The 14255-nt window shown below is 46.2% G+C and overlaps 1 protein-coding gene across 1 annotated transcript in view; it reads right to left on the bottom strand.

The window, feature by feature from the left end:
- Window positions 1–3016: 3016 nt before the first annotated feature.
- LOC110489223 overlaps window positions 3017–14255 on the bottom strand; it is a 76111-nt gene continuing 64872 nt past the window's right edge. The window contains exons 2-3 of the mRNA XM_021561857.2: window positions 5634–5685; window positions 3017–4918 (exon numbers count right to left, since the gene is read on the bottom strand). Coding sequence (XP_021417532.2) covers window positions 4634–4918; window positions 5634–5685 — 337 coding nt within the window. The 3' untranslated portion in view covers window positions 3017–4633. The remainder of the gene's footprint in view (window positions 4919–5633; window positions 5686–14255) is intronic.

The following is a 14255-nucleotide window of genomic DNA, read 5'->3' as shown; positions in this document are numbered from 1 at the left end:
GGGACCTGATGTAATCTCAGCCTCTAAGTAATACTAGGGACCTGATGTAATCTCAGCCTCTAAGTAATACTACGGACCTGATGTAACTCAGTCTCTAAGTAATACTAGGGACCTGATGTAACTCAGCCTCTAAGTAATACTAAGGACCTGATGTAACTCAGCCTCTAAGTAATACTAGGGACCTGATGTAATCTCAGCCTCTAAGTAATACTAGGGACCTGATGTAATCTCAGCCTCTAAGTAATACTAGGGACCTGATGTAATCTCAGCCTCTATGTAAGACTAGGGACCTGATGTAATCTCAGCCTCTATTTAAGTCTAGGGACCTGATGTAATCTCAGCGTCTAAGTAATACTAGGGACCTGATATAATCTCAGCCTCTAAGTAATACTAGGGACCTGATGTAATCTCAGCCTCTAAGTAAGACTAGGGACCTGATGTAATCTTAGCCTCTAAGTAATACTAGGGTCCTGATGTAATCTCAGCCTCTATGTAAGACTAGGGACCTGATGTATTCTCAGCCTCTAAGTAATACTAGGGACCTGATGTAACTTAGCCTCTAAGTAATACTAAGGACCTGATGTAACTCAGCCTCTAAGTAATACTAGGGACCTGATGTAATCTCAGCCTCTAAGTAATACTAGGGACCTGATGTAATCTCAGCCTCTAATTAATACTAGGGACCTGATGTAACCTCAGCCTCTAAGTAATACTATGGACCTGATGTAACCTCAGGCTCTATGTAAGACTTGGGACCTGATGCAATCTCCACCTAAATAAGATGACTCATTTCATGTGTTCAGTCATATTGAAAAACAGGGCTGAGACCTGTTTGTTTACCCATCATGTTAACAAATTCTGTTGCTGGACTGAGACCTGTCGGTGTATCCATACTACCAGATACTGTTGCTGGACTGAGACCTGTCGGTGTATCCATTATACCAGATAATGTTGCTGAACTGAGACCTGTCGGTGTATCCATACTACCAGATACTGTTGCTGGATTGAGACCTGTCAGTGTATCCATACTACCAGATACTGTTGCTGGACTGAGACCTGTCGGTGTATCCATGTTACCAGATACTGTTGCTGGACTGAGACCTGTCGGTGTATCCATCCTACCAGATACTGTTGCTGGACTGAGACCTGTCGGTGTATCCATACTACCAGATACTGTTGCTGGACTGAGACCTGTCGGTGTATCCATACTACCAGATACTGTTGCTGGACTGAGACCTGTCGGTGTATCCATCTACCAGATACTGTTGCTGGACTGAGACCTGTTGGTGTATCCATTCTACCAGATACTGTTGCTGGACTGAGACCTGTCGGTGTATCCATGATACCAGATACTGTTGCTGGACTGAGACCTGTCAGTGTATCCATACTACCAGATACTGTTGCTGGACTGAGACTTGTTGGTTTACCCATCATGCTGTCATAGCTGGTTATGCTGTCCTAACCTAATCTACTATACTCACTCCCTTTCTCATTTTCTTTTCCTTCCTTCCGTGGCCTCCAATTGCTCTTAAATACAAGTAAAACTAAATGCATGCTCTTCAACCGATCGCTACCTGCACCTACCCGCCTGTCCAACATCACTACTCTGGACGGCTCTGACTTAGAATACGTGGACAACTACAAATACCTAGGTGTCTGGTTTGACTGTAAACTCTCCTTCCAGACCCATATGAAACATCTCCAATCCAAAGTTAAATCTAGAATTGGCTTCCTATTTCGCAACAAAGCATCCTTCACTCATGCTGCCAAACATACCCTTGTAAAACTGACCATCCTACCAATCCTCAACTTTGGCGATGTCATTTACAAAATAGCCTCCAATACCCTACTCAACAAATTGGATGCAGTCTATCACAGTGCAATCCGTTTTGTCACCAAAGCCCCATATTCTACCCACCATTGCGACCTGTATGCTCTCGTTGGCTGGCCCTCGCTTCATACTCGTCGCCAAACCCACTGGCTCCATGTCATCTACAAGACCCTGCTAGGTAAAGTCCCCCTTATCTCAGCTCGCTGGTCACCATAGCATCTCCCACCTGTAGCACACGCTCCAGCAGGTATATCTCTCTAGTCACCCCCAAAACCAATTCTTTCTTTGGCCGCCTCTCCTTCCAGTTCTCTGCTGCCAATGACCATTATTTTTATTTCTACTTTGCACGTTCTTCCACTGCAAATCTACCATTCCAGTGTTTTACTTGCTATATTGTATTTACTTTGCCACCATGGCCTTTTTTTGCCTTTACCTCCCTTATCTCACCTCATTTGCTCACATCGTATATAGACTTGTTTATACTGTATTATTGACTGTATGTTTGTTTTACTCCATGTGTAACTCTGTGTTGTTGTTTGTGTCGAACTGCTTTGCTTTATCTTGGCCAGGTCACAATTGCAAATGAGAACTTGTTCTCAACTTGCCTACCTGGTTAAATAAAGGTGAAATAAAAAAATATAAAATGTAATGGGTGTAGCTCTCAGCTCCCAGACCAGGGCAGTAGAGAACCCACAAACCAACACAGACACAAGACAGTAACACACTAGCTGCCAATATGGCGGAAGGATTTGTTTTTTTTGGGACAAAGTATTTTTTCGTCTTCCAGGCTAGCTGCCCCTTGGACAACCATTATTAAATATCTAGTTGTTTGAAAAGTTCAGATGTGCTGCTTTGGACAAAGATTGAAGAATATGTTGTAGATTTTCATTTGACCTACACAAGTAAGCCACATTTAGTTCATTGGTTAGATGTCCAATGTTTTCTTGGAAAAACATCATTAAGCTTTAACATGTAGGCCGATGTATAAATCCTTTACTTTTGCATAATTACGTCTCAAATCTTAGATAACTTAAACCCAATAGCAGTGGGTCTTGAAGCTCTTAACAACATGAGCTGTTGTTGCGAGTGGTCAATGTGTGCTAAATAATTAATTATATATATTCTTGTTACTCTCCATGTAGATTGCAATAACCTTGAGTAAGAACAACGGAAAGGGAACCAACATGGCGTTTAGTGTAAACAGAAGGTTTATTGCAAATGGACATTTTGCATCCATCATTACAAATACCTGTTTCAGGGACACAATACCAGCAACAATAACCAACGTTTATCAAAACAAAAACACACGCTGACAAGAGTTCTCCCTGTGAACGATGTACACATGGTCCAGGTTGCTTGGTTTCGTTTGGAGTAGGAATGAGACAAAGTCTTTGGTAGTTAGAAAACACAAAATTGTCCATTGTGGAACTGTGTTATTCCTCTTCTGGAGATAGGCACCTAGAGTCATGCCATTGATTCAAGTTGAGGTTGGCATCTGAACACGCAGAACATGTCTGCTAGGTCAGGATCGCATTCACAGCCTTTAGAGAAAAAAAATCAGCTGCTCAAATTCATCTCCAGCCCACTACTCTGAACATGTTAGTAAAATGTACAGAGCTAGGCATTCTGGGTAGTAGATACTTCCATCCCCATAATACATCATTTAACTGAACAGTTACAATGCTCCTATTAACAAGCATTCCATTTTGTTCAGAATCACAAAACAAATGTGAAATAGCAGGATTTTCCCCAAAAAGCAGCACACCCCAACTGCAAAGAATACAAGTAATGATGTTCTGAATCATGATTATGGTAATCAGTTATCACCAGCGAGGTTGAGATAGAGAAGCAACAGGCCTCTCTGTCCCAGCAACAGTCCAGCATCTCCTATCACCAGCGAGGTTGAGAAAGAGAAGCAACAAGCCTCTCTCTCCCAGCAACAGTCCAGGATCTCCTAGATCCTCCTTCTCCTCTACTCGTTCAACTGGAGCTCCGGTTTGGTTTCCTAAAGACACGTTGCTTCTTCTTAAGGAATATTGACAGAGAATATCAGTAGATGGTGTCAGGTGGAAAGACTCACAAGATGGTTGAGATATTTTCTAACTACTCAGAGCTTGTACTATCAGCAGTTAGAAGAACTCCACATGGATTTCAGGTAGCAGGTAGCCTAGTGGTTAGAGCGTTAGGCCAGTAACTGGGAGGTTGCTGGATCAAATCCCCGAGCTGACAAGGTAAAAAAATCTGTCGTTCTGCTCCTGAACAGGCAGTTAACCCACTGTTCCCCGATAGGCCGTCATTGTAAATAAGAATTTGTTCTTAACTGACTTGCCTAGTTAAATGGGGGGGATCTAGTGGAGACTGGAGGGCCATCTGTCTTGAGAAAATATGTTATTTTTCCTTGGCTGGACCAGGAGAGGTATGGAGAGGCATCCCCAGGATCAGATCCCCGGGCCAGCCCCGTCTCTTAGCCCTCTCCCCCCTCTGTAGTAGGGGTGGTAGAGAATGGCTGAAGGGTTGGCCCTCCTGGCCCCAGAAGGCCGGAGCCTCACCTCTGTCCCAATGCAAGCGTTCTCCAGCTGGCTACATGTGAGCCCTCTCGTTTAGCGCTTTTGTCTAAAGAGAAAGAGTCTAGATGTCGTAGGACGGGCTTATCTTAGCGTATAGCTTCAGCCTATAGCCGCTAGTTAGAGCGTCTTTTCGTGTGCTTTTCATCAATTGTGTGTTTCATCATCTGTTACAGACAGCTTCACTGAAGTTGGCGGCGACGATCACTTTACAATTGGAGGTCCAAGGAAGAGCCACCTATACAGCAGAGCCAGCGCTGATGTGGCAGGACTGGTCAGGGTTATGGAGTCCCATCTGGGCCTGCTGCTGGTACTGGTTGTCCAGCCGCAGGGGGACCAGAGCGTCTGAGTCGGACGGAACCCGTTCGCGGAAGCTCTCCATCTGTTCTGGACTGGCCAGGTTCTTCAGAAGGCTGTTCTCACGTTCTAGCTGGTTGTTCTTCTCAGCCAGCTCTCTGATCTGCTCCTTGAGGATCTCTACTTCCTCCCTGACTGCATACATCAGGTGGTTCTTCACCAGATCCTAAGGTAGGAGAGAAGGAATGAGATCTACAGTTAGAGACGTCTGTTTAGAGAGAGAGAGAGAGTTTGTGCAACTCATACAAACCGACCACTAATCTATCCATGTAAGGTGACTCATAGATTAAGCTTAACCTACCATGCCTTACAAAAACACTTGTAGTAACACGTAGTAAGTTGTAGTATGTATGTAGTATGTAGTAAGTAACATGTAGTAACTTGTAGTAACATGTAGTAGCATGTAGTAACATGTAGTAACTTGTAGTAGTAACATGTAGTAGTAGTAGTAACATGTAGTAACAGGCCATGTGGTTACAGAGACTTGTACCCATATGACCAGGATTAAGGTTTAAAAGCTGAGCTGTAAACTAAATAGGTAATATAGTCTTGACTGCTGTTGTGCACATCTATAGCTTCCTCCCTGTCTGACTCAGAATGCAGCAGACAGAACATAGTCCCATGCCACATCACACGTATTGGACATGCAGTACTGTAGTCACTCAAAGCTGCAAGGCACATACAGACTACCATGCTTCTGCGGTACTACAAGTATACGAGTACTAGACTGAAGCCTAGTCTACTATGATTATCAACATACAGAAAATGATGACTATGGGCAAAGTGCATGAATGTGGTGGGGATGTGGAATGGCGTTACTGGGCTACTATGAGTGATGATATGAACGATAAAGTGTATAATCCTGTTGCTGATATACATACCATTGCCTGCTCTATCTTGTTGTCAATGGCAACAACGCTAGCACCCGAGGCACTGTGGAGGAGAGAAGAAGAGAAAGCCATAAGTCAACATATCAAATCAGAGCATTGGATCAGAAGGAACAAACTGGGGTCCTAGTTAGTACCGGCAAGGTTATGAAGTTCTCGTACAGATTGCTGGCACCAGGATAACTTATTTTGAGTCTTTTGAGATTCAATTGCCACGTAACGCCATCATCACAAATGTGTATTTAATTTGTGTTTAGGCGTAACCTATTTGAGATTGGGCATGTGTATGAAACACCAGCATGCCTGACTACCATTGTCTTTTTTTTGCAACCTAGCTAGCTAGATACATTGTTGCGCGCTGCAAACTATGACATGAAATTGATGACATTGTCTCGATATTGTTTCGAGATACTCCACTTTTATGCGTTTGAAAATGCAGCCGTAGGAGACACGCGGCGGGTTGGAGTCAAATTGCATTACTCAAAGTCTGCACAGCAGAAGACATTTATTATACGGTTTTTACAATTATATCATAACGGATACCAGCGTAACCATACTTTGCTTAATATATTTGTAATGGAAGAAACATGACTATGTCGAATTACAACAATTTAGATGAAATATTTGAATGAAATATATAACGCACAAATGACGCATCAATAACACACAAAACCCAGAGCGGGTTTTTATATTTACCTGTTGTCAAGTTTTACAGACACCACATCTCCTCCTACTAACGAGGAGAAGAAGGAGATGCTGAAGTTATGCAACTGATAGACAGCAACCTCCATTGGCGTTTTGAAGATCTCCGTACTCAAATTTAGCAGCAGACCCGTTTGGATAATGCTTCTCGCCACGTTTGCGATTGGTTGAGTAGATAAATCTACCTATCTAGATACAATTCTAGGTTACTGTATTCAGCTTAAATCACTCGACTGACTCGATTCGGTTGCTTCTGTGGTGAATTGAGTTGAGTATAGTGCGGTAGGTTAATGCCAGTGATGTGAGCCACGTTATGTTTCAGCGAATGTGTCTATTTCTGCAACCGGCGGCGCTTATAACCGAACTGTGTCCTGACGTCATCTGACGCGGGGGATAATTTATGCAAATACGCCTTATGGCATGATTTCCCCTCTGCCCCCTTCTGAACTCCTACAAACACAATAAGCGCCCAGTTGACCCGGAGACCCAATCCGTTTACACCCTGAAGCAAACAGGCAACAACAACAGAAAACGGCACAAAAAAAAAAGTGTGTGCTTGTGGGTTTTTCCCCGCGCATTTATTTTGAGTGAACGGGTTTTGGTTGCATGACATGTCATATGCAGACTATGGATTACTGTTGGTTTGGTTGTTGTCGTCGTTGTTTTGCATCAGCTGATCATATTGTTTAAGGAAAATGCTACAACGGAATTGTGTAGAATTATTATCGGCCTAGTTCATCTATTATATTGCTCTTTTTCATGAAATGATTAATTTGTCAGGGACCACGTGCAACAGTGACGCGAGATTATGAAACAGATAGCCTATAGTGGCAAACTAGAATCTGGATGTATTGAATGCATTAATAATGCATGCATTATTGGTTTATAACAGGATGTCTACATAATGTTTATTGTTTTGAGTCGGTGTTATCTGCAGGTGCAATAGTAGAAGACATTGCAGTATGTTGCAAACAGACATTTTGGGGAAGCCCTTTCTCCTTAATAAGGGTACTTTTCCACCCACTGCAAGGCTCTGGTAATTTTCCTTCCTCTCCTCTAGAGCTCTGCTACCACCTGCTGGCGAGAGTTGAAATTTCACCTCTTCAGAAATCATATTTACAGGCGTCGTATCTTTGGAGAACTCATAACTAGTCTACTTGGTAAGCATTTAGGATTTTGATGCACGGAATTTAAAACATATTATAATTCATTTGTAATGTGGTTTTGTTGTCCTAATAGACTCTCACTATCAGGCAAGAGTTTCAGCATAAGGACATCTTATAGGGGTCAATACTGTCATCCATAGATTACCCTACCTAGTTACATGCACCATCACAGCTGCCTTGTTGTTATGTGCAGTCACTGTATAGCAACACAGTTATAACTTGAACACCTCCAACACCCCTTTTGTGTCGCTATTTTAGCTCATATAAGAAAAGTAAGTTGTACTCCATTTTGTGAGGAAATAATTAATTAGTCTTTAACCCATCGGATCCAATTAGCTAGGTGAGACTCCAGTTTGGTCTGGACACTAACCAGATCTCACAGAGCCTTGTTGAATGTATTAGTATCAATAGTGCTTGTCACTTGTGATTTTACACTGTGCTGTGGAGCTGCCAGGCAGGGCTGTAGCAAGTGGCTAGGCTCCATCCCAGGTGGCACCCTATTCCCCATTTAGTGCACTACTTTTGACCTGGGGCCCATAGGGTAGTGCACTACTTTTGACCTAGTGCATAGGGAGTAAATAGCAAGTTGGGAAGAGTATTACACCTATTGCCTCTGGTTGGAAAATCTCTGGGTGTTAGTCACAGTGGTCATGGTTTAGTACTGGTATTCAAACAAGTGTATTGTACTGTTTCCTATCTAAACACTGGGGGGAGAGAGAGGGAGAGAGGGAGAGGGACATGGAGAGAGAGAGGGACATGGAGAAAGATAGGGAGAGAGAGGGAGAGAGGGAGAGGGACATGGAGAAAGATAGGGAGAGAGAGAGAGAGAGAGGGAGACATGGAGAAAGATAGGGAGAGAGAGGGAGAGAGGGAGAGGGACATGGAGAAAGATAGGGAGAGAGAGAGACAGAGAGACAGAGAGAGAGAGAGGAACATGGAGAAAGATAGGGAGAGAGAGAGACAGAGAGACAGAGAGAGAGAGAGGAACATGGAGAAAGATAGAGAGAGAGAGGGAGAGAGAAACAGTGAGAGAGAGAGAGAGAGGTGGGGAGAGGGACATGGAGAAAGATAGATAGAGAGAGAGAGGGGGGGGAGAGGGACATGGAGAAAGATAGAGAGAGAGAGGGGGGGGAGAGGGACATGGAGAAAGATAGATAGAGAGAGAGAGAGGGGGGAGAGGGACATGGAGAAAGATAGATAAGGAGAGAGAGAGAGGGGGGGGAGAGAGGGACATGGAGAAAGATAGATAGATAGAGAGAGAGGGGGGGGGGAGAGGGACATGGAGAAAGATAGATAGAGAGAGAGGGGGGGGGGAGAGGGACATGGAGAAAGATAGATAGAGAGAGAGAGAGAGGGGGGGGAGAGAGGGACATGGAGAAAGAGAGAGATAGAGGGGGAGAGATGGGGGGAGAGGGACATGGAGAAAGATAGATAGAGAGAGAGAGAGAGAGAGAGAGAGGGGGGAGAGAGAGGGACATGGAGAAAGATAGATAGATAGAGAGAGAGAGAGAGAGGGGGGGAGAGAGAGGGACATGGAGAAAGATATAGAGAGAGAGAGAGGGGGGGAGAGGGACATGGAGAAAGATAGATAGAGAGAGGGGGGGGGGAGAGGGACATGGAGAAAGATAGATATAGAGAGAGAGGGGGGGAGAGAGGGACATGGAGAAAGATAGATAGAGAGAGAGAGAGAGGGGGGAGAGGGACATGGAGAAAGATAGATAAGGAGAGAGAGAGTGGGAGGGGGAGAGAGGGACATGGAGAAAGATAGATAGATAGAGAGAGAGGGGGGGAGAGAGAGGGACATGGAGAAAGATATATATAGAGAGAGAGGGGGGGGAGAGGGACATGGAGAAAGATAGATAGAGAGAGAGGGGGGGGGGAGAGAGGGACATGGAGAAAGATAGATATAGAGAGAGAGGGGGGGAGAGAGGGACATGGAGAAAGATAGATAGAGAGAGAGAGAGAGGGGGGAGAGGGACATGGAGAAAGATAGATAAGGAGAGAGAGAGTGGGAGGGGGAGAGAGGGACATGGAGAAAGATAGATATATAGAGAGAGAGAGGGGGGGGGAGAGGGACATGGAGAAAGATAGATAGAGAGAGAGAGAGAGGGGGGGAGAGGGACATGGAGAAAGATAGATAGAGAGAGAGAGAGAGAGGGGGGGAGAGAGAGGGACATGGAGAAAGAGAGAGATAGAGGGGGAGAGAGGGGGGGAGAGGGACATGGAGAAAGATAGATAGAGAGAGAGAGAGAGAGAGGGGGGGGGAGAGAGAGGGACATGGAGAAAGATAGATAGAGAGAGAGAGAGGGGGGGGGGGAGAGAGGGACATGGAGAAAGATATAGAGAGAGAGAGGGGGGGGGGAGAGGGACATGGAGAAAGATATATAGAGAGAGAGAGGGGGGGAGAGAGAGAGAGAGAGAGAGAGAGAGAGAGGGGGGGGGGAAGGTGGGGAGAGGGACATGGATAAAGATATATATAGAGAGAGAGAGAGAGAGAGAGAGAGAGAGGGGGGGAGAGGGGACATGGATAAAGATATATATAGAGAGAGAGAGAGAGGGGGGGAGAGAGGGACATGGAGATAGATAGAGAGAGAGAGAGGGACATGGAGAGAGAGAGAGAGAGAGATAGATAGAGAGAGGGAGAGACAGAGAGACAGAGAGAGAGGGACATGGAGAAAGATATAGAGAGAGAAGTACCACTAACCATGACAATGTAAACAAAGTACTGGTATTTGAACAACAATGTTTGGCCATATTATATTAACCCGAGTCCTCCTACTGTTTATTTTCTCCTCAGCCATACTACCCTCAGTCCTCTTATCGTTTATATGCTATAAGGGGAACTGTCAGCCAGTGTCCATTGAGCTAAGTGTGCTCCAGCCTAAAGGGTCCAGCAGGATATATGACTCATTACAGTCCCACAAATGGAACCATATTCCCCCCATAATGCACTATTTATGACCAGGGCACAAAGCACTCTGGTCATAAATAGAGCACTTTACAGGAAAAAGGGTGCCATTTGGTACACATGCCCTGGATCTATGAGTCATGAAACAACCAATTAGGCGTTGAACCAGACTTTCCATCAGATGTCCTGGTCTGAGAGCCAAACAAAACACATTCTAACAGATTTAGTCTCTCTGTATCTCTCATCTGGATCCCCATGGTGACCTCCTGAGGCACATGGCTTTGGATCCCCATGGTGACCTCCAGAGGCCCAAGGCTTTGGATCCACATGGTGACTAGAGGCCCATGGCTTTGGATCCCCATGGTGACCTCCAGAGGCCCATGGCTTTGGATCCCCATGGTGACCTCCTGAGGCACATGGCTTTGGATTCCCATGGTGACCTCCAGAGGCCCAAGGCTTTGGATCCACATGGTGACTAGAGGCCCATGGCTTTGGATCCCCATGGTGACCTCCAGAGGCCCAAGGCTTTGCGACCCCCATGGTGACCTCCAGAGGCCCACGGCTTTGCGACCCCCAAGGTGACCTCCAGAGGCCCAAGGCTTTGGATCCCCATGGTGACCTCCAGAGGCCCAAGGCTTTGGATCCCCATGGTGACCTCCTGAGGCCCAAGGCTTTGGATCCCCATGGTGACCAGAGGCCCAAGGCTTTGCGACCCCCATGGTGACCTCCAGAGGCCCAAGGCTTTCCGACCCCCATGGTGATCTCCAGAGGCCCAAGGCTTTGGATCCCCATGGTGACCAGAGGCCCAAGGCTTTGGATCCCCATGGTGACCTCCAGAGGCCCACGGCTTTGGATCCCCATGGTGACCTCCTGAGGCCCAAGGCTTTGGATCCACATGGTGACCTCCAGAGGCCCAAGGCTTTGACATTGTACTTCCCTAATTACTACACTACTTTTTTCCCAGCACAGGGCTTTGTTCAAAAGTAGTGCACTGTTATTTTTAGGATGTAGTCTACAGTATGTATTCAGATCTGTAGCCCAGAGGGAATTAGGAGTTTTACATTATGTGCATAATAGACAGACAGACCATTCAATAGACAGACAGACCTATTCCCAGGTCAATTGACTGACAACATATCCTCATTTACAGCAACGTTCTTGGGAATAGTTACAGGGGAGAGGAGGGGGGATGAATGAGCCAATTGGAAGCTGGGGATGATTAGGTGACCATGATGGTATGAGGGCCAGATTGGGAATTTAGCCAGGACACCGGGGTTAACACCCCTACTCTTACGATAAGTGCCATGAGATCTTTAGTGACCACAGAGAGTCAGGAGACCCGTTTAACGTCCCGTCCGAAAGACTGCACCCTACACCGGGCAATGTCCCCCATCACTGCCCTGGGGCATTGGGATATTATACTTTTATTTTAGGCCAGAGGAAAGAGTGCCTCCTACTGGTCCTCCAACACCACTTCCAGCAGCACCTGGTCTCCCATCCAGGGACCGACCAGAACCAACCCTGCTTAGCTTCAGGGGCCAGCCATCAGTGGGATACAGGGTGGTCTCCCATCCAGGGACCGACCAGAACCAACCCTGCTTACTGCAGCTTCAGAGGCAAGCCAGCAGTGGGATGCAGGTTGGTATGCTGCTGACGCTAAGCCTCTACGATGCAGAGAATAGCAGTGGGATGCAGGTTGGTATGCTGCTGACGCTAAGCCTCTACGATGCAGATAATAGCAGTGGGATGCAGGGTGGTATGCTGCTGACGCTAAGCCTCTACGATGCAGAGAATAGCAGTGGGATGCAGGGTGGTATGCTGCTGACGCTAAGCCTCTACGATGCAGAGAATAGCAGTGGGATGCAGGGTGGTATGCTGCTGACGCTAAGCCTCTACGATGCAGAGAATAGCAGTGGGATGCAGGGTGGTATGCTGCTGACGCTAAGCCTCTACGATGCAGAGAATAGCAGTGGGATGCAGGGTGGTATGCTGCTGACGCTAAGCCTCTACGATGCAGAGAATAGCAGTGGGATGCAGGGTGGTATGCTGCTGACGCTAAGCCTCTACGATGCAGAGAATAGCAGTGGGATGCAGGGTGGTATGCTGCTGACGCTAAGCCTCTACGATGCAGAAAATAGCAGTGGGATGCAGGGTGGTATGCTGCTGACGCTAAGCCTCTACGATGCAGAGAATAGCAGTGGTATGCAGGTTGGTATGCTGCTGACGCTAAGCCTCTACGATGCAGAGAATAGCAGTGGGATGCAGGGTGGTATGCTGCTGACGCTAAGCCTCTACGATGCAGAGAATAGCAGTGGGATGCAGGGTGGTATGCTGCTGACGCTAAGCCTCTACGATGCAGAGAATAGCAGTGGGATGCAGGGTGGTATGCTGCTGACGCTAAGCCTCTACGATGCAGAGAATAGCAGTGGGATGCAGGGTGGTATGCTGCTGACGCTAAGCCTCTACGATGCAGAGAATAGCATAAATGCATGGACTGACAAGTGGGAGTGAGACATACAATGAAAACCAAAATCACAAGCCATCAGTTTGTCACTCAGAGAAGAGGAGAGATGTCTCTGACAGACTCTTCTTCTCTGTAAACACAATGCGTGTTCTTCACCCATAGACAATGGACCCACTGTGCTACTGGCAGCAAAACAAGGGTCTAAGAAAGAATGATAATGACAGTTGTTCCCTTATCAAACAGAATGATTCAGTATTTTATATACAGACATAAGTATTTTACTACAATATACATCCAGACTTCCAGACCAATTTGATTAAATGTTATAGAGGAGTCTAACTTCCCCAGTGTTTATTAACCTGTTACAAATCAACCAGATGTCAACCTGCCCTACTATTCCTGCCTGTCCCTGTACCTCCTCAACAAACCAACCAATCCCCTTTCTCTTAACAACGTAATGACAACATTCAATCATCTACACACATGTTCCCGAACACCCTCCGACCGACCACGCTCTGAAAACGCTCCGAACACACGCCGAACGTGCTCCGACCACCACTTACCGCCGAAACCCCCTCTGGGACAGACTAGGTGAGTAGGGGGGTTGGTAGTGGTAGTTCATGGCTCTCGCAACGCTGCTCAGACGTCTCTGTGTCTGCAGTGGGGCTGGGACGGCAGCAGGCGGCTCGGCTAGTCGCTGGATGGTTTGCTGGGCTGGCCCAGGGGATGGGAGAGGTGGTCTGCTTCTGGCCTGGCTAGGGAGTGGGACAACGCAGGGACGCGACCAACAGGCTCCCATTCCAACGACCAACAAACAAATGAGAGGATAGTGGAGAGATGCTTCCACTGTTCTGTTATTCACTGTTGTTTCTGTTTCTTCAGCGATCTCTCTCTCTCTCTCTCTCTCAAAACACAAAGAGAAAAACTGACGAGGATACCTCTGGAGGTGGGCCAAGGCCTACGCACAACGCAGCACATAGTGGCATTCGTCATGTGATTTTCCAAGGCCGTATTAGGCCCATACCATCGGCAACCATTGACACTCAACAGCTGTCCATGCACAGAATATGAACCTCATTCACAAATGAGGGGGGAAATTCTTTAAATTGAAACATTTCTCAATTGATTACTGATGGAATCATTCCGGAATCTCGTCCATAATAAGACACCAGTCTTCCATTGTTCTGTAACATGGAACACGAAGCCAACCTCTTATCGTCTTACCTACGGTATGTTCTTATGTCAAAACGTCTTGAGGTTTCTCAACAAATGAGTCAATCCAGTTTATTTGGCAGTCTTTTGTACCTGGGCAAAATGCTAACATAAATATTGAGAGATATATAGTGTACTGTAGATCTGTTACAGTCGTTGTTCAC

This window comes from Oncorhynchus mykiss, chromosome 14, assembly GCF_013265735.2.
Source record: "Oncorhynchus mykiss isolate Arlee chromosome 14, USDA_OmykA_1.1, whole genome shotgun sequence".
NCBI lineage: Eukaryota > Metazoa > Chordata > Actinopteri > Salmoniformes > Salmonidae > Oncorhynchus > Oncorhynchus mykiss.
Note: the sequence above shows the minus strand (reverse complement) of the source record. Positions and strands in the feature narration are given on the sequence as shown.